At 40.8% G+C, this 22,253-nt stretch overlaps 1 protein-coding gene across 1 annotated transcript; it reads left to right on the top strand.

The window, feature by feature from the left end:
* The first annotated feature begins 113 nt into the window (after window positions 1-113).
* Window positions 114-17,537, top strand: LOC130215014 (transmembrane protein 151A). Its single transcript, XM_056446905.1, has 2 exons — window positions 114-704; window positions 13,813-17,537. Exons 1-2 carry the CDS (start codon window positions 645-647, stop codon window positions 15,442-15,444), a joined length of 1,692 nt encoding a protein of 563 aa, XP_056302880.1. The 5' UTR covers window positions 114-644; the 3' UTR covers window positions 15,445-17,537.
* The last annotated feature ends 4,716 nt before the right edge of the window (window positions 17,538-22,253 follow it).

Genomic DNA, 22,253 nt, shown 5'->3' with positions numbered 1-22,253 from the left:
CACATGAGTAACCATGCACGAGCACGCGCTGCGAGCGGGTTGGTATGAACTGCCCAATTATTAGAATTTGAAGGCGCGTTTAAGGGTGACGTCAGAGTGAAGTCCGCAAGGAGACCGACCGTTCGTTCAGGTGAAAGGAGGCTGTGGTGGAAAACACGAGATGCCCGTGAAGGAGACATCGGAGATTCGGGCATTTCGACGATTCGGATATCCTTCAGTCAAAACGCAGACAGCATAAAGAAAGATTAGTCTCGCTTGAAGTGACTACGACACACAGCGTGATTCGCAGCCGTCGACAGAAGCGCAGAATATGATGCACTCGCCGCTGCTCAGCCATCGCTCCGTCTCGAGCTTTTATTACGCGATTGCTGAGGGGGAAACGAGCGCAACAGTTACCCGTTATTCGTGATCACCGCCCGGACTAGAATCCAGGAGACTGGGATTATGTGATGCGTTAACCTCTGTTAAGGGAAAAGGACGCTTCTCTGGGTGATGCTGGTGTGTAGTGAATGTCGCCACCATAGAGACGCGGTGGCTCGCGCTGCTGATGGGGTGAAGTAGGTGACCGAGGGTCCTGACTGCGGACCGCAGAGCTATTTTTCATCCTGGACGGTGTGTGCCGTGATAATACATGTTAGTGAAAGATGCAAGGGGTGACGGTGACGGGAGAAGCGCCCACATTGACTGGGGGCGGAAGGGAGGAGGTAAGGCGTGAAAATGTTGGTAAATAACACCATGAGTTCCTGCTGTTAAGAATGCATATGGGTTGATTGTGTAGAAGGTGAAATAAAATCTAAAGCAAACACGATTCACAGTTTTAAAAAATCAATGTATTAATAGATTTCGCGTTTCAAATATAATAATTTCAATATTCTCATGCATGCATTGTGCATTTTGTATCCATGTAATTGTAAATACTGTCAAAAACGACAGAAAAATGTGTTATCTTTGACACAGACGACAGTGCTGAATGGAAAGAAATGAATCAAAACAGGATTTATTTTTAGGCCTGCTGAAAGTGATGTCAGAATACTAAAATGTTTTGATAAATAACCAAAGCTAACTAAAAATAAAGCCATTTTATTAAACTTCACATTAAAAACTATTACACTAACCTTACAAAGTCTTTTAGCTTATTGTTAGGAAACAAATATGTAATTTAAAAAAAATGCTATAAATTAAAATAATACACAAACATATGATAGTAATATTCTGAGCTGTAGAACCAAACACTGGTGCTTCTAAAAAGATTCAATGAATGAATCGCATTTATTACAGCATTTATTGCCATTTTGAGGTGAAGAAACTACATGCAGCAGAGAGATAATCACTCCCAGAGTCTCCTTTTGAAATACTTCCATTAGCGTGCATTGAATGTGCTTAGTGCTTAAAAAATGTGTTGTGTTAGTTTTTCAGCCTGGCCTGTACTTGCTTTAGATACTGGATATTTGATTTGATATTTAGTTATTTGATATTTCATCATGATGGGAATCGCCTGTTAATTAAGGGGAGGGGCTTTTAACCTGTCTTTATGCTGTGTTGTCATAGAAACCATGAAAGCCTGTGGATAAGATGCATCCCATTACTTCACTCTTTTTCCAGATGCTCTCTGATAGTGTGAATGGTATAGTGCATCTAATGCACAGACGCTTGACCAAATGGGTTCTTGTAGCCTTCTGAATATAGCAATAGTAGATTGTTTTGTGATAAGGAATAACAATTTCAGAGAATCGAACTGGCAAATGGCTTATTATTGTTTCAGCATAATAAACTAAATTGGAGAACTTATTTTAAAGGGATGGTTTACCCAGAAATGAGAATTCAGGCATCATTTACTCACCCTTGACTTATTTCAAAACTATGAGTCTCTATCTTCTGTTAAACACAAAAGAAGATATTTTAAAGAAAGCTGGAAACCTGTAATCATTGACTTTCATAGTTGTTTATTATAGTTGAGGTCCATGGTTACAGGTTTTCAACTTTCTTCAAAACACATTCTTTTACATTAAAAAGGTTTGGAACCACTTGAGGGCGAGTAAAAAGTGAGTACGGTTTCATTTTTGGGTGAACTATATCAAAATGCTTAATTGACCTTAAACTTTCATTCATTTATTTTCTTGTTTGGCTTTGTCCAATTTATTAATCTGGGGTCGCCACAGCGGAATGAACCGACAACTGATCCAGCATTTGTTTTACATAGCGGATGCCCTTCCAGCCACTACCCAGCGCTGGGAAACACCAACACATTCACACAAATACACTACGGCCATTTTAGCTTATTCAATTTACCTGTACTGATTGTCTTTGGACATGAACACAGGGAGAACATGCAAACTCCATACAGAAATGCGAACTGGTCAGCTCGAACCAGCAACCTTCTTGCTGTGAGGCGACATCGCTACCCACTGCGCCACTGTGTCGCCTTACCTTAAACATTAAACTCTTAATATTTAAGGTAACATCCAAACAATCTTTTCATTACAGTTAAGGTTATTTATGATGCAAAAAAGGTTTGTTGGAGCATAAAAAATGTGGTCCTTTAATCAATTTACCCTTATAATTCACTTTTAACATTTTATTCTATTTTCTAATATGTCTTTTTACTTCTTTTTAAAATTCAGGTCCTCGTGAACACTTTATATTTTCAGTGCCATTTTATATTTGTTGATTTCATTATATATATATAATCCCCCCCATATATTTGCATATATATCTATTTTGTAGGCAACTTTGAGTAAAATCACCTGCCAGGTGATTAAAGGTTAATGTAAAACGTTTAAATCACAAAGAGAAATTGTTCTCTTCAATCATTCAATCAACATAACTCAAATATTTTCTTTTCGGCTTTCCCTTTATTAATCTGGGGTTGCCACAGCGGAATGAACCGGCAACTTATCCAGCATATGTTTTATGCAGCGGATGCCCTTCTATCTGCAACCCATCACTGGGAAACATCCATACACACTCATACACTGGTCAATTTAGCTTACTCAGTTCACCACGTCTTTGGACCGGAGCACTTGGAGGAAACCCATGTGAACACGGGGAGACCATGCAAACTCCAAACAGAAAAGCCAACTGACTTAGCCGGGGCTCAAACCAGCGAACTTCTTGCTGTGCCACCGTGTCGCCTTACCTAAAACATAAAACTCTTATTAGTTAAGGTAACATCCAAACAACCTTTTCATTGCAGTTAAGGTTATTTATGACGCAAAAAGGTTTTATATGCTGAATAATTTGGTGGTTCATTCCACTGTAGCGACCCTTGATTAATAAAGGGACTACGCCAAAAAGAAAAATAATGAATATATATATATATATATATATATATATATATATATATATATATATATATATATATATAAACACTATTTTCCTCCTCATATATACATATATATCTATTTCGTAAGTAACTTTGGGTAAATTAAAGGTAAATGTAAAATGTTTAAATCACTAAGAGAAATTGTTCTCTTCAAGGAACTCTAATCTTTTGATCTATAAATGCTTTATTTTTGTAACCTCTGTTTTTAAGAGCGTATAAAAACAGATTCTTTCTCAGATTTTCCTCACATGAACCTTTTCGCTCTGCTTTTTTCACTTTGACTTTTCCCACCTGGCTCACAACGTTTATCTGTGATAACTGGAGGTCAAGTCTCAGTGGGGTATTCAGTATTTTCTTGATGGTTATTCACCCTGTGTGTAGTTCATTAAAGGAAATCCAATAATTAACCCACACACTTCTCCTGGCAGCACAACCGTGCCCTGCATTATTTTAAATGTGACAATACGCTCCTTCACTCTCGTCTTTCTCTCACTCACACCCTCACTTGCTGAGTTTACCCCCATATACTGTTACAGACCGATCGATAGACGCAGAGACAGAGTGGGGGAGGGCTTTTTTTGTAATCATTATTGAGTTTTCATAATGTTTGTGCTACACTGTCACTTACAAATGTATCGATACTTTTAGCTGTTGCTATTTCGGTTTAGTGACAGCTCTTCTCAGTTTACAATGACTGGCATTGAGCCGTTCTCCTCAGCTTTGTGGATAAACGCATCTCTTTAAGAATAATGAGTGCTTGCCTGGTCTGATAGAAACAGATGTATATGCTGACAAGGCAATCAAGACTTTAAGAGTCCACTCAGTGCATCCTGAGTTAATTTATGACTATCCTGTTCTCCTCTACTCTTTACCATAATTGGTTTATCCTCACGCCCCTAACACTTAACTAGTCTCTCTTGTGTACTAGCCGTACACTTATTAGCATGCCTTTTAGCCCTGTGCATTTTAGTCTCAATATCATTTGTTCAGACTGAATATTTTATGAGCCCGATGTGCTCCATCTCAAAATATGCACTCACAATTAGAAATGAAAAGGAAGCCTCTACCAGGATGGCAATCGTAAAGAGTTTAATTATTTAAGCTCCGATTTCAGTTCATTAATTATTCTGTGACTGATAAATGGTGACATAGTTTTGTTTGCGTGTGTGAGTGTGTGTGTATGTATATATATATATATATATATATATATATATATATATATATATATATATATATATATATATATATATATATATACATATATAAATAGGTGAATAAATAGTCTGTGAATGTAACTATACAACCCCCCCACACACGCACACAATATACCTTAAATAACTACTCTTAGAAAATGTACTATCTATCTATCTATCTATCTATCTATCTATCTATCTATCTATCTATCTATCTATCTATCTATCTATCTATCTATCTATCTATCTATCTATCTATCTATCTATCTATCTATCTATCTATCTATCTATCTACCTACCTACCTACCTACCTACCTACCTACCTACCTACCTACCTACCTACCTACCTACCTACCTATCTATCTATCTATTAGTAAAATAGCTATGTGTTCTAGTGTGATGAGGCTGATATATACACAAACAAAGCAGTGTTTGTTGACCATTTTGAATGTCATTGTTATAAAGTTGTTTATTTTTCTAATTGGCTCGTGTTATGTGTGTGTATTGGATTATTTAACCAGACAGACACAAATTTGAACAGCCTTCTGTAGGTGCATATTTACTCGCTTTCACCCACTTTCACTTTTAGTTGTGTGCACTCACATGTTCACATAACCGAACATCCAATAAACATCCAACATGATGAATCGGGTAAATGGCTGTGATTTTAGATGGAACAACCCAAAAACTCACCATACAGATGATCACCAAATGTCAGCTATAAAATGTGTGTGTGTTACGGCTCTTCAAGTCAGTTGTATGTAAATAAGGCTGGTTGAGAATCTCAAATTTTTGAGTAAAGGCTGGTTTATACTTCTGCGTCAAGTGATCGGCTTGACTGCCTTGCACGTAGTCGTGCATTTATACTTCTGCGCGCTGTTTGTGTTGCTCTGCAATAACACTTTTGAAACGCTAGCTGGCAGTAGGTTATGTTCCTCTGTCGAGTTTCTTTGCTGGTGTTTTGTTTTTCCTGAATTCCTTTAAAGTACAAGCAGCTATAACTCTCATTCAGAGATGGGAACCGGCGGACGTGCAACAACTTTAATCATAAGGTAAACACAAAACAACAGTATCCATCTAGAATTACTTCACGGGACTCGACACTTGTAAACACTCGCTCCAACGAGTTTGCGTGGCTCTCGGACCCACCCATACTGGTCACAGCTACCAATCCGACCAATCACAGAGCTTGCGATATGGGTCGCTGCGATGTTTAGTTACATTTTTTGAGAGGTGTGCATCAGCATCGGCGTCAGCCACAGCTAAGGCTATGCGAACACGCGAAGGCATATGCGTGCGCTTGATGCAGAAGTATAAATCAGCCTTAAGTGTAACAGTTTTGCAACATACAGTTTTGGTATGAATTTCAGTGACATGATTTATACTGATATTGATATGTTTTTTATACATTAAAGCAATTTACAAACAAATAAAAAGACATGACAGCAGCAGTAGTTCAAATAATAAAAGTAATAACAATACCAATAAAATATAACTAAAAAGACTTTCAAATGAAGTTGGGCAGTCATATATTTAATTCTGTAGATGGATTAAAGTTTATCGACTGAGCTGTTGTTGGAGGGTGTGGCTTCATCCAATTAATCATTATATATATTATATTTTGTCTTGCGCTTAATAAAAGTATAGGTTGCATATATCTCTGTTTTGTATTATATGTCTCTTTTCAGCAAGACAAACAAGGCAGTAAAAGGCAGATTCATTTGCTGAATTTTCATAATCTGATGATATGTTAAGAAACAGTAAAGAATTGGCTCCTGAAAGCCAGTGTCCTGTAATTGATTTCATCAAGTTTGTTTTCACTGTATATTCAGTAGCACTGCCACAACACCTGTGAATAGTGGAGCAGTATTTTAATATGGCATTCTGCTGAAATAGTTAATAAGGTATTAACTGTTTTTAAATGAGCTAGATCTGAATAAAAACCATTTCACGACCTAGATTATACACTACTAGTAAGTATAAGGGGAAGAAATACAAACAAACAGTCTGTTGCTTTGGCTCTCTTATTCACAGTCCCAAGAGGGAAAATAATGCACTGACTCATACACACGTGGAGGAAAACACACACACTGTTGGGTTTGATTTTATAATTCTTCCAATTCATCGGTGCTTCTCTTGTAAAAACCATTGAAAGGCACATATGATATGACCGAGACTTTCTTGGGTCATCTAAATAATTTAACCCATATGATTGACTCTGAAATACCAGGCTAAGTTTATACACTATTTATACATCACTGCCTATTTGTTTTATGCAGGTGTCCTAATCACAGCCTGAAGAAATGAATCTCGCTGAATATTATTCACATCTCTTAGGACACATTTTCTTGTGGTTCCAACAGGATTCAACACTTGCTTCTCTCCCTCCCACCTCTCTTAGGTGTTGTGCAGCAAAAGCATCTAGCAAATTAATTATTCATTTGTGATAACGTTGTCTATTTTATTTAAATTTGAATGGTAATAACACTTCATACTCAATGCATTCCAACAGACAAAGCATCCCAGCATTTTTTGTTTGTTAAAAGATGTCTAATAGATGTCTAATAGATGTCTAAACATATTTCAATTTGGCTAAAACAAGGCTAAATTTGTTATGAAGCGGACAGGAGACAGAGGTAAGGAAACGTTAGGGTGTTTATTGAATGACAACAAGGAGCACATGAAGGATAGCCAGGAGGATCAGGAATGATGTTGGGGTCTTTTCCTCCGTGGCTGGGTAACAGGAATACACGAGGATGGACAGCACACACCAGATACAGCTGACAGAGGATGACACAGACTTGGAAGGACTGGAAGACAGGACGATTCGGGAGGACCAGGAAGACTAGGAGGAATACAAAGAGAACAGGTAAGTAAATCGTTTGTTTAGCTGAGGATGACTACGCTGAGTGGTCGCTCAGTTGTCCGCTTTCGTCGAGACGAGCCCGGACAATGAGCGACTGGAGTGCTGTGCTTTTATCTGGTGCTCGTGAATGTGATGCAGCTGTGTGCTCATTAGAAGTCAGGTGATGGTGATCTTCGTGAGTGGGGGTCGTGAGAGCCTGACCAATCCATGACAGTACCCCCCCTCCCCAGGGCCCGCTCCTGAGGGCCGACACCTCCGACGCCGTGGTGGTCTCCCTCTGCCTCTAGGCGCTGGGAACTCAGGGTGGCTCTCATGAAACTCCACCATGAGACTAGGATCGAGAATATCAGCTCTGGGAACCCATGTCCTTTCTTCGGGGCCGTACCCTTCCAGTCCACCAGGTACTCCAACTGGCCACCACGACGTCGGGAACGCAAGATCTCCTTCACTGCGTAGACGGCTCCTTCTTCTAGGAGCAGTGGAGGAGGGGGTTCCTCTTCGTGGTCAGGCTCTGTGGAGGGAAGAACAGGATCGTGATAGGGTTTCAGGAGTGATACGTGGAATGTAGGGTGAATACGGTAGTGAGAGGGTAATTGTAGTTTGTAGGTGACGGGGTTAACCTGTTCCACGATGGTGAAGGGACCAACAAATCGGGGACTTAACTTGCGAGAGGGCAGTCGCATGCGTATGTCCCGGGTGGATAGCCACACCTTTTGTCCGGGTGTGTATCTGGGTTCTTCAGACCTTCTTCTATCGGCGGTTACCTTGCTTCGACGGACTGCCCTCTGCAGATGTTGATGAGCCTCGTCCCAGACTCTCTCGCTCTCCCGGAACCAGTGATCCACTGCGGGGACATCAGATGGTTCGCCATCCCAGGGAAAGAGCGGTGGTTGGAAGCCCAGGACGCACTGGAATGGCGTGAGTCCGGTGGAGGGTTGCCGCAGTGAATTTTGGGCATATTCTGCCCAGCCCAAATACTGGCTCCAGGAGCTCTGGTGACCACTGCAGAGGGTCCTCAGGAACCGTCCCACCTCCTGAATCTTCCTCTCTGTCTGCCCGTTGGTTTGGGGATGATATCCAGAAGAGAGGCTGACGGCCACACCTAGGAGCTTGAAGAAGGCTTTCCATAGACGTGAGATGAACTGTGGACCTCTGTCCGACACAATATCTTCTGGAATACCAAATGACCTGAAGACTTGATTAAAGATATTGTCGGCTGTTTCAAAGGCTGTGGGAAGACCTTTCAGAGGGATTAGTTTGACAAACTTTGAGAATCTATCTACTATGACTAGAATACAGGTATTACCTTCTGACGAAGGGAGATCAGTGATAAAGTCCACTCCTAGGTGTGACCAGGGACGGTTCGGAATCGGCAAGGGATGGAGCTTTCCAGCGGGTAGATGACGTGGGCTCTTGGATTGGGCACAGTCCTTACAGCCCTGAACATATTGCCTCACATCCCTTGCCATGTTTGGCCACCAGAATCGTTGGGATACTAGCGAGAGAGTATTGTTGATCCCTGGATGTCCAGTGCCTAGCGAGGTATGTAAGGAGTGGATCAGATCTACCCGGTGTTCAGGTGGTATGAACTGCCGATGAGGAGGGCATCCCGGCGGAGCAGGGGCTTCCGGAGTGGCAACGACTGGAGGAGCGTTCCAGGTGATCGGACAAATGGAGATGTGTTCGGGAAGAATCTTCGTTGGGAGTTCTTCATGATCGTGATGCTCGTGTAAACGAGAGAGAGCGTCTGCTCTTAGATTCTTGGGTCCTGGACGATAGGAAATGGAGAAATCAAAACGTGAGAAGAAAAGTGACCATCTGGCTTGACGTGGACATAGTCTCTTGGCCTCTTTGATATATTGGAGGTTTTTGTGATCTGTGATCCCCTGGAACGGATGTTTGGCTCCCTCCAACCAGTGACGCCACTCCTCCAAGGCTAGCTTGATTGCTAGCAGCTCCCTGTCTCCTATGCTGTAATTCTGCTCCGCCGGGCTCAACTTCCGAGAGAAATAGGCACAGGGATGCAGTCGGGGCGGTGTATCATGATGTTGAGATAATACTGCCCCGACGCCGGTGGTGGATGCGTCCACTTCCACCACGAAAGGAAGATTTGGGTCAGGATGAGTCAGGAGTGGGGCCCTTGTGAACTCCTTCTTAAGAAGGCGGAAGGCTGCGGCTGCTTCTTTGGTCCACTCCAGTCCTTTGGGTTTACCCTTGAGGAGATTAGTGAGAGGTGATGTAATCCTGCTGTAGTCCTTGATAAACCGTCTATAAAAGTTAGCAAACCCAAGAAACCTCTGGAGCTCCTTAATGGAAGTGGGTTCTGACCAGGATAGAACAGCCTCAATTTTCTTCCCATCCATACGTATACCGGTTTGATCAATGATGTATCCCAAGAAATGAATCGACTTCTGGTGGAATGAGCATTTCTCCGCTTTGAGGTAGAGGTGATGTTCTCTCAATGTGTGTAGGACCTCCGCAACGTGTTGGCGATGTTCGGCCTCACTCCGGGAGTAAATGAGGATGTCATCTATGTACACTATTACAAAGTGGTGAAGAAACTCCCGGAGGACTTCATGAATGAAGTTTTGGAATACGGAGGGGGCGTTGACCAGACCGTAAGGCATGACCTCATATTCATAGTGGCCAGTAGGGGTCACGAATGCTGTCTTCCATTGGTCCCCCTCACGTATTCTTATCAGATTATACGCGCTGCGGAGGTCCAATTTAGTGAAGACTTTAGCTTCTCGGAGCTGTTCCAAAGCGGCTGGTACCAGAGGAAGGGGATATCGGTATTTTACTGTACCGTTATTTAGGACCCTGTAGTCGATGCATGGACGCAGCCCTCCGTCCTTCTTGGCCACAAAGAAGAAGCTTGAGGCGGCTGGTGATTTTGAGTGACGTATGTACCCCTGACTCAGAGCCTCCCTTATGTAATCTTCCATTGCCTGATTCTCTGGAAGCGAGAGCGGGTAGATCCTACCTCTTGGCAACTGGGCATCTGGAACTAGGTCGATCGCGCAGTCCCATGGCCGATGCGGCGGTAGCTGGGAAGCTCTCTTGGGGCAGAAGACATCATGAAAGGAGCTGTACTCCTTAGGAATGTGGATAGACTGCTTCTCAGGAGGGCTCTCGACCGATGTTGCAAACAAAGAAATGGGGTTCCGACCTTGAAGAGGGAGATTTGGAAAACAGGTAGGTGTACATCCAGATCCCCATTTCTTTATCTCTCCTGTGCCCCAAGAGATGATGGGATCGTGCTTCACCAGCCACGGGCGCCCTAGAATGATGTCCATATTTGCACCCTCCAGAACCAGAAATTGAATCCTCTCTTGATGTAACAGCCCCACTTGAAGAAGGATGTCTTCGCATTGTCGATGGATACGGGTCGAAGATCGAGTGCACTGGGTTATCGGTTGTATCTGGTATATATGCGAGGACGCCTCAGTACGGAGGTGGAGTTGACGACAGAGGGATTGGGAGATGAAGTTCCCTGCTGACCCGGAGTCGATGAGGGCTGTGACAAGGAGAGAAATAGAGGCAGTAGTTATTTGTACGGTGGTAGTAAGTGGTTTACATTGTTCAATATTCGTACTGAATACACTCACTGAAGTCCGAATGGGACGAAGGGGACACTCCATACGGGTGTGTCCACTGACACCGCAGTATAGACACAGACCCCGGGTCAGCCTCCTCTGTCGTTCCGCTGATGTCAGTCTTCCAGACTCTATTATCATGGGTTCTGGTTCTGGAGAGGCTGTTGACTCAGGCGATTGGAGGAGTGCAGACGAGGGGGTGATGGTGTCCTGTTGATAGGAACGGAGACGATCGGAACATCGGAGAGAATGTTGGATGAATCTCTCCAGACCCATTGTATCATCTAATGTGGCCAGCTGGATTCGGAGAGTGGGTTCCAAGCCGAGCCGGTACGTGGTCAACAACGATCTCTCATTCCATCCACTTGCAGCTGCTAGAGTGCGAAACCGGAGAGCATATTCCTGTGTAGATAGAGTACCTTGCTTTAGATGATACAGCTGCTCTCCAGCGGCTACTTCCCCATCAGAACGTCCAAACACCTCTTTGAAATACTCCGTGAAGGTAGTGATGGAATTCATGACCGGCCCGGCTTGGTTCCAGATCGTCTCAGCCCATTTAAGTGCAGGTCCAGAGAGTAGTGATACGATGTAGGCGATCTTTGACTTATCTGTGGGATATAGAGAAGGTTGCATTTCGAATATGAGGGAACATTGTAACAGAAAACCATTGCACTCCCCCGCTCCGCCTGAGTAGGGCGCTGGTCGGGCCATGGGACTGGAAGGAAGGGCCGAAGAAGAAACTGTGGAGGCGGAAGTGCTCGGTGCTGGTGGTGCGTTGGAAAGTGGAGCTGGTGGCTGTAGAATCCGCTTCAACTGGTCCACCAGCTCTTGAAAGTGATCGAGGGTGCTCATGTTGTCGTCGTTATGGGTCCGGGCTTCTGTTATGAAGCGGACAGGAGACAGAGGTAAGGAAACGTTAGGGTGTTTATTGAATGACAACAAGGAGCACATGAAGGATAGCCAGGAGGATCAGGAATGATGTTGGGGTCTTTTCCTCCGTGGCTGGGTAACAGGAATACACGAGGATGGACAGCACACACCAGATACAGCTGACAGAGGATGACACAGACTTGGAAGGACTGGAAGACAGGACGATTCGGGAGGACCAGGAAGACTAGGAGGAATACAAAGAGAACAGGTAAGTAAATCGTTTGTTTAGCTGAGGATGACTACGCTGAGTGGTCGCTCAGTTGTCCGCTTTCGTCGAGACGAGCCCGGACAATGAGCGACTGGAGTGCTGTGCTTTTATCTGGTGCTCGTGAATGTGATGCAGCTGTGTGCTCATTAGAAGTCAGGTGATGGTGATCTTCGTGAGTGGGGGTCGTGAGAGCCTGACCAATCCATGACAAAATTTGGGCTGTCAATGAAAATCTAATAGACATTTAAGAAAAGGCCAAAACTAGACTAGTCATCTAATAAACAGAAGTGAATGACTGCCCAAATAAAGTCTGTTTAATCTGCCTATTTGACGACTAGTCTAGTTGTGGGCTATTCTGAGATGTCTATTAGATTTTCACTGACAGCCCAAGTTTAGCCTTGTTTTAGCCAAGCTGTCAATGCTTAGATGTCTATTAGACGTCTATTAAACACTAAAGTGTTTGCTGGGATGCAGTAAATATTCATTGAAATACTACCTATGATATATTATCATATTTCTTGCATCAAGTCACCATTATTAAAAACATACGCAGATATTAGCTTGTGCACATTGTAATACTCACTGCTGGCCCTAATGGATTCTATCTCTCCCATCCCAGTTTGCTCTCTTGTCCTTGTAAAAGGAACAATTAAACTCCTGCCAAGAGGAGCACAGCCTCCATGCCACGCTTGGGCTACAGCCTGCTTTTAGTGCTGCAGTTTCTCACAGCAAGGGCATTGCTTGTACTATTAACTGATTTATGTGTGTAAGTGTATGTGTGTGAGAGAGAGCGAGGGGGATTGTGCATGTGATGTTGTTAGGGAAGAGACAGCAGGAAAAAGGACAACGATAGGACGAACACTTAAAATAATGTAGACCAACAGTAGAAAGTGTAATATTATTGTGCCGTACCTGTATGGTACTGTGTGGCTTCTGACTGGTTTGGAATCGGTTCATCTTTGCCCCATGGCCACAATACCTCAAGCCACCACTGGAGTCAGAATAGGCAATAGAGATCCATATGCATTTAGCCGAGATGATGCACTCAGTGATGTCTAAAAGCTTCTAGACTTCCCCTCCACAGTCATACAGAGCGTTTTAAAAGGAGACATGGTTTGGGTTACGAGCAGCCAGGAAATGTATTCAGCCCTCAGGAGAATGATCTATTACTGAGTTCTCTCTGCTGCATGTCAGAGTGGATTGAGCAGACCATGCTTCACTCAGCTGTGTATGTCGTAATACGAATGAAAAATAATCTAAAACAGGAGTTCAAACTAGAGTACAGGGACCCCCAGGAGAGCGCAATGGGTCTGGGAAAAAATGGTAACTGCAATTTTAAAAAATACAGTTGTAATTTTTGAAAGGGTTTTTTACCCCCAATCAGATTTGGGGTTATTCAAAAGGTGCAAAAATCCTCATGTTTAAATGTATCTGATGTGTTATTTGCATTATCTGGCAGAATTAATCTTTATATTTCCTTTCTTTCCTTCCCTGTACCTCTGGCTCCCCCACCAATCATGCTTCCCATTGCTTTGTTTTGGCTCTGTCATCTCTTCATTCCCATTCTGCCCGACACCCCCCACCTCATCTCTTTTTGAATTTTGCCCCATTCAATTTCCTGTCCATCTGTACAACCCTCTGTCCCCCTTTCTTCCTATATTTCTGTTCACATCCGGCCTCCCTGTTCCCACCTACAGCAGCGTCCCCTCAAGCAGTCCCTGAGTGGCTCGCTGTGCCGAGAGTCCCACTGGAAGTGCCTGCTGCTCACCTTGCTCATGTACGGCTGCTTTGGCACACTAGGCTGGTGCTCCCTTTACCGCATCACAGTAATGGCTTCTGATGACCAAGGCCCTGCATACTTCTACGGGGACCGAGCCAGACTCTACCATGACAGCCCGTGTTCCAACGGCTACGTCTATATTCCTGTGGCCTTCCTGGCCATGCTGTACATCGTATACTTGGTGGAGTGCTGGCACTGCTACTCCAAAACAGCTAACCTTGCTAAGGTGGAGATCACAGAGGTTTATGACAGGATACAGCGGTTACAACAAGCCACTCCCTGCATCTGGTGGAAAGCCATCAGCTACCATTACGTGCGGCGTACCAGACAGGTCACGCGCTACCGAAATGGAGATGCCTATACAACAACGCAGGTGTACCATGAAAGGGTCAACACACACGCATCAAGCTCGGAGTTTGATTACTCAAGACTTGGGGTTAAAGATGTTTCAAAGGAGCTGCAGGGTCTGCTGGAGCATCCCGTCACCCGGTTGCGCTTCACCAAGTGCTTCAGCTTCGCCAGCGCCCGTGCTGAGACTGCCTACCTCACACAACGAGCACGCTTCTTTGGAGACAACGAAGGTCTGGATGACTATATGGAAGCACGAGAGGGTATGCACTTAAAAAATGTTGACTTTCGAGAACATATGCTAGCATTCCCTGACCCATTACACCCGCCCTGGTACACCCGACGTTGGGTATACTGGTTGGCCTCAACTTTCCTGCTATCGTGGCCTCTTCGTGTAATTGCAGAGTATCGCACAGCGTATGTCCACTACCATGTAGAGAAACTGTTTGGTGAGAATGAGGATGCAAATGACAATGATAATACTGAGACAGGGAACTACTGTACAGGCTTTGACCATGGCACCGGGGGTCCCACCCTTCGCGTCATTTCACGGGTCAACACGGTGGATATGACCGAACTGGAATGGCACATTCGTTGTAACCAGCATATGGTGCCAAGCTACTCAGAGGCCTTGCTTATGGATTTGGACATGAACACAAATACACCGTTAACAGTTGCAATGGCTGCACGAATGCGTCGCAATTCTAGCTACCTACTTCAGAGCTGCCCCAGGTGTCGGCGCTCAACAAGCAGCTCCTCTCTCCCTTCCTGGGTTAGAGGGAATGTGGCTGCAGGGACAAACTCATTCCCAATTAGGCCCAGTGGCAGGCTGTCCCTTAGTCGCAGCGGTTTCTCTCTCGGCCGCTTGCATACCACAAGAAGCCGCCACCCTTGCCTGTTTCACTCAAGAAGCCTTGGAGGTGGGATGGGCAGCCGGATGGAAGAAGGGGGCGGGGGTTTCCTTGGTCTTGGGTTTAGAGTGCCAGATGAGGAAAGGAGGGGTGTGTTAGAGAGTGAAGGGCTAGAAGATGAAGATGTAGAAGAGAGAGGCCAGGAACAAGTAGAGGAGAGAGAAAATGGAGAGACCAGGGAGGACAATAGAGACAGGCCGCCCACCTACCAAGATGCTCTGTACCTTCCGGTTTTAATCATTCATGGGGAAGAGAGCTGTCATGGGGGGCATGGGATTGACACAGGATAAAAAAACCAGTGTGATGTAAAGAAGAATATTTGAAGTGACTTTTGAAAAGTAGAGGCAGACTGCCATCAGGGTACAGATAATAGACAGGCAGATTGTGAAGTTAAGAAAGAGACGGGAGTTTTGACCTGAATCAAGACTCAAAAGTTGAGCCTAAAATGTCTCTGTGTAACACACCTCAAAATTTGTTCATGAATGTATGGAACAGGAGTATTCAATCTTGCACCTAGAGGTTCAATGTCCTGCTGAGTGTAGCTCCACCAGCTCAGACACACTAGTCTGGAAGTTTCTCTAAATCCTGTGAAAGGCAAGCCTGCAACTTTTAGCCAAACAAAAGCATAAATTATTTGCATGAAGGAGACCTGAGACCATTATGTGATTTGGCTACAAGGTGCCTCATGTGATCCAATTTAGCCTTTGCCTTTTTTTCCAATGGTTAGTAATACAGACTCTCTTATCTTTCAATAGCAAGATAATCTCTTGTTTCTAGTCCGTCTGTAGCCTTTGATTAGCAGGTCCAAGAGAGTTTTAATTTGGGTTGGAACTAAACTCTGCAAAACAGTGGCCCTCCAGGATCAGGTTTGGACATCGCTGGTGTAGAATGTGGTAGGGATTGAAATGAAAATATACATTGGTCAAGTCAAATCCATGTTGATATAGACTTACCATAAATAAATACATGTAGTACATACCTAGTAGAAAATACTGATAGGCATGAAACATCAGTGTCCTATATCGATCTTAACATCCTACTATTGATATCTCTGACATATCATGTCCATGGCAAACTAAAAGATCAGTGTGTCCTCCTTTTGACCATGAGAATAATGTATTTTACGTGAAAAGCTGGGCATCTGCAACCTGCATTTAACATTGCAAAGCAGTTTTTGCAACTCCACAATAACGTGAAAAAAAGCCCATGCTAGTATAGTATTGTAAATCCATTCGTCAACAACCTGCAAGTAGCTTACGGAAAAAAAGGGGCATCGGATGTGAACTGCATTTACAGGAATCAATATTAAGATTGACTATTAAAGGAGATCTGATAGAAACAAATGGTTCTCAGGGGGAAAATTAAAAACTAAATAAAATCAAGTAAAAATAAACCTAATAAAGAAGGGGTGGTAAAAGATCAATGAGTGAATGTAGGCTGGTGAATTGTAATCCCTCACTGTTTGACACTGTGCTTTTAATCCACTGTCCTGGCTAATGACTTCTTTTAATCTCTTGTCCTTTTTAATTGCCTGGTAGAAGCACAGTGCTTATGAGTTTACTTATCTCTGCCTTAGAGGTTTCTTATGTCAGCCTCATGTCTACTGCAGCCAACAGAAAGTAGATCTGTTCAGCAGCAACTCAATGTATTCCTTTTAGTTCTTGTGCATACATTCTTTTTTCTATCACTTTCCATTGACTTCTATTGTTTTTATACTGAGGTGATATTTTATAACCCCTTCCCTTAAAACGAACTAATCACAGAAATGTTTCTTGCATTTTTAGATTTTCATTAACACAATACCTTGTATATTTCTTTTGATTTCAGTTTGAACTATTCTTGTTGGGATGTCTCTTCATACATTTGTAGGCCTGCTCATTCATCCCTCCCTAGACTGTTAGAATGTTAAAAAAATACTGGATTAAGCTTGTTTCAGTTTAATGCAACTGTTGTTAATAGATGAACTAGACAACACAACATATAAATAGTGAAACATTCCACAGCCTCATGTAGTCACATCGGTGATATGCACATTGAAGAGCGAACAAGCATAAAAATACATGCGTAGGTCAGCACAAGCACAACGCGTCACCTACTTTACAAACAGTGCAGGGATTGAGTTAAAATAAGTCGTCCTTGGAATCACTGAAAGAACGAATGTATAAACACAACCTTGCACATGGAGAGTATGTTAATAGGAAAAAAAGGTGAGGTTCAAAGCTAAGAGCACACACTAAGGGCATCCCTGTATTGTTTGTAGGATTTCTACTAAGTAAATTATTGCTAATATTTCAACAACACTAGCATATCTTTCAGCGATGAGGAAATGACTACAGTGGCCATGACCATGATGCTCTTATTAATAAAGTCAAACCATAAACAATGTGTTTACTGACTGCTTTATTGTGAATATTCATGACTTGCAACTACAGATGAACAACACAAAAGATAATATATCGATCTGCATGGTGTTTTTTAGCTTAGTTGGTCAGTAAAGTCACTTATAAATTAACGTTTGTTATTTGTGTACTGCTATTAGCTCAGCAGGCACACAACATCATAAGATGTTAATATTAGGTTAGATTTAGGTCATGACGTCAGGTGACCAAAATTCAATGTCTAGCCTACGTCTAAGGACAGCGTTATTTTGACGTCCAATAACAAAGTCAAATTACATTGATATTTGGTTGATTTTAGGTTGTGTTGTAAAGTGACCAAAATCCAACGTCTGATAGATGTCATAGTGGTAACGTCCACACAACGTAAAGGTGTAACATGATTAGACGTTGATATTTGGTTGATTTCAGGTTTTATGTTGGACATTGACGTCTGTTGATTTTCATTTCCAAACAAAGTCCAACGTCCCCACAACATTGGAGTTTGTTGGAGTACAACGTCAATATGACGTCATCTTGACGTCCTGAGCCTGCAGGGAGTATACTAGGCAAAAAAATGGGCAGTCTATTTGGTAATTTCAATTAAATAAAACATATACGTTTAAGAATTACTGGGTATACTTAAAAGTTTTCTTTCATATGTTAAAACAGCTGCAAGTATTTAACAAGTGAATCACCAGCCTACCTTTATATTCACTTATGGTCACTGAGAAAGTAAACATTGCAGAGTATTTGTGTATTTTAGAGGTTTTCAACTGCTTGTAATCTAAAAATATGGGCAGTTTAGTCTCAAGTAGTATTGAAATAGTACACTTATAAGTGCACTAGTAGCACTGGCCATTGAAATGAGAGAACTTATATAATAAGTATATAAAGCTTAAAATTAGGGCTGCACAATATTGGGAAAAAACTGACATTGCAATATTTTGTTCTGTGATATATATATATTGTGATATGAGCACAGCTTTCCCAGATGACAAAAAATAGCTCAGATTCATAATTTTAGATTGATTGGGTTAATTATTTTAGGGAAGCACATATGTTATAATATAATAAAAGGAAAGATAAATACATTTACAAATGTTAAATAACACTTCATTGTAAAAATAATTAAATAAAATTAATCTTTAAATGTGCCTTAAAAACACATGGAAATTCTAAACTTTCACTCTGTTGTAGTTAAATTTAGTGTGAGTAAATTAAGTGATTTTAATCCCGACAGCATTTGAAACCCTGTGATCTGACAATTCGCAGACGCACATATAGTGATATTGATGCTGAAATTTTATATTTCAGAAAGGCTTAAATAAACTCCACCACGAATACATCAAATAAACTTACTTGGTATTTTTGAGCTGTATTTCAGCTACATATGAGCCTGTGTCTGTCACTGTGCTGTTTATCTGACGTAACGCATGATGGGAAGCAGACATGCATGTGGAAGCGGTGGGCGGGGAGAAGCAGCTAATTTTTATCTAACGCCACAGGCTACAAAAACAGCTACAATATATTCAGACAACACTGGAGACACCAAAGGCTTATCTTTAAAAGGGGTAAAATAGGTGCCCTTTAAAGTATACTCATTTTATTGAATTTTGGTAAATATTTAACGTCACAAATGCTTCTGCTGACTTTGAATGATCCTTCAGTATCAATGAATGAGGCTGTAAACTCCTGGATTTAGTCTTGGTAACTCTAGGCTAATGACAGTTGTTTTTAGACTTGGATCAATGGAGACTTGGCAGACACATCCACTTGGAGGCAGTTAAAAGAAGATACTATATATTTTTATACGATTACATACTTAAGTACACAATAATTTCGCATTTTCAAACGACTTATGCATCTATTTTTACTGAATGTCATGTTTCATGTTGGCGAGTGCCACGTGCTGCACTGCAGGCTCAAATCACATGTGTTTGGCCAATGGCTCCACCTAGTGCCGCTTTTCCACAGCGAAGCCTACTTTTACAAGTATTAAATGGACGCTTTACACTAAAATTTAAACCCTGTTATAATTTTATCTACTCTCGCCAAAACATACAATATTTAGGGTAATGTTGGAAACTTGTAGCCATTGACTTTCATTGTATTGTGTACAGTGCTCAGCATAAATGAGTACACCTATTTTTGAAAATGAATAGTTTTATTAATTTCTAACTAAATATAGCAATATATTTTGGTGCATTTAAACAAAACTGTTTTATTAATCAATTATATGCATTAATATCAGATTTTGGTCACCTAACATCATTATTCTTAAATTCAAACAAGTTATTTCAAAAACATAAATAAATAAAATCAACAAAATTGTGTATTTTTTAATTAGTTTCTTTAATTCTTTCTGTTTACTAAAAATACTTATTTTCCTACAACATATTAACTTGGGTGTACAAATTTTTTGTAAAAAAAAAACTATGGATACTTTTAAAAAATTGTTAAAAATGATACGTCCCCCCCCCCTACTGTTGATGTCAGTGACTACCAACATTCTTCTAAATATCTTCTTTTGTGTTCAACAGAGAAAAAGAAATTCATAAAGATTTGAAACCCTTTAAGAATGGGTTCGTTTTCATTTCTGGGTGCGTTTTCATCTCTTTAAGAAGAAAAAAAAATATTGAAGAGTTTAGATGCAAAAACCTCTAAGTGCCATCTGAAATTTCCATCTAAAATTAGCATTTTCTTGAGGCTGTTGTGTGTAGTTTCAGTAATTTTACTCATAGTGCAACGGATAGGTTATTTCCATTGCCTTTAAAGTCAAATAACTGAACATAAACAGGAAAATGCTAATTTTAAAGGAAAATTTCAGACGTCACAGAGGTTTATTGCATCTGAACTCTTCAATGCTACATAATATAATACATAATTAATTGGAAGAGTATTTCTTGATTACCTGTACTGCAGGGACTTACAATGTTAAAGCATTCTGATCGTCCTTCCTCTCCCTCCCTCTGTTCATAATCTGGGTTTGAAGGACAGGATCAGGTCCTTCATTGCTGCTGCCAATAATAGAGGAAGAGAAGAGAGTCTGGTAAGTCAATAATATAAACAATGCATTCAAAATTACTTTAGAGTAGAATGGCATTACTCATTAGGACGTTATAATTATATATAAAAATGTCAAATATGTACACAACAAGAGGACTCTAATTGTGACTGAATTAGTAAACTGCAAAACACTTAATTCCTAAATGTGAAGCATTCATTTTCAATCAGCACTGCATTCCAGTGGCATTTCTAGCTGTTAAAACACAGCGGACGCTTTGTGTAGTTGATCTGATTGTTGAATGTGCTCTGCTTTTTTATTTAAGTTGTAAGAGAAGGGAAGTAACAGTGTGGCGCTGAGATAAGCTCTTCTCTAAGCAGCTTGTTACCTCCCCTGAGCCTGGTGATTCAGACTAGTGTTGCCATCAGAGATTTAGGTCACAGAGACGACACACAGCATGTTGTCTGAGTGACAGCGATGAGAAACACTTTTTTAAATACTTGTATGTGCTTATAAATCATGTGAACTGCATTAAGATGAGTCTTGTAGTTGGTCAAATCTTTTAATCTTTGCATTTATAAGAAATTTGCCATACTTTCCTTATAAAATTGTATCATTAAATTATACAGTTTATATCACATATGGGTCAATGAAGCATCAAATCAATAAGTGTAACAAAGTTGTGGTGTTTTATCCCATATTTTTTAGAATGTGTCTCATTTTCTTTTAAAATGTAATCATTTTTTTTTTTACAAAATGTAAATCAGTGTAACAATATTATATAACATATAATCTTTTAGGCATATTTAGATAAATTATTATTGATAGATTCCATTTAAATACAAATTGCCATTATATTTCGCAACAATACTAACAATACATAGGTTTTATCTATTTGATGGTAATCTATACTTTACAAATATATAGTTGTATATAGTTATATACAATATAAATATATACAACTATATTGTTGAAGTCAGAATTATTAGCCCCCGTTTGAATTTATTTTTCTTTTTTAAATATTTCCCAAATGATGTTTAACAGAGCAAGAAAATTTTGTGTCTGATATTTTTTCTTCTGAAGAAAAGTCTTATTTGTTTTATTTCAGCTAGAATAAAAGATTCTAAAAAATTTTAAGGTCAAAATTATTGTTTCCCTTTAAGCTATATATTTTTTTTCGATAGTCTACACAAAGCGTCATTATACAATAACTTGCCTAATTACCCTTACCTGCCTAGTTAACCTAATTAACCTAGTTAAGCGTTTAAATGTCACTTTAAACTGTATAGAAGTGTCTTGAAAAATAATCAAATATTATTTACTGTCATCATGGCAAAGATAAAATAAATCAGTTATTAGAAATGAGTTATTACAACTATTATGTTTAGAAATGTGTTAAAAAATTCTCTCCGTTAAACAGAAATTGGGGGAAAAATAAACATGGGGCTAATAATTCAGTGGGGCTAATAATTCTGACTTCCACTGTATGTATTTTACAAAACTTAGTTGTTAAACGTTGATGTGAATCTGCAATCATACAGTTTCAGTGTATGAAGTCCCCTTTTAATTCTAATTAGCTGAAGTTGACCCATTAATAAATTTGAACATTATTTTAAAATAATTGCATTTAACATCTTGACCAACTGAAGGGAAATTGTCACACCAAAGAGCCTTTTTAAAAGCAAAACGTTAAAATGATTAATAATGTATTGTGTTA

Source organism: Danio aesculapii, chromosome 21 (genome assembly GCF_903798145.1).
Source record: "Danio aesculapii chromosome 21, fDanAes4.1, whole genome shotgun sequence".
NCBI classification, from domain to species: domain Eukaryota; kingdom Metazoa; phylum Chordata; class Actinopteri; order Cypriniformes; family Danionidae; genus Danio; species Danio aesculapii.
This window is presented reverse-complemented; position numbering and strand designations above follow the sequence as displayed.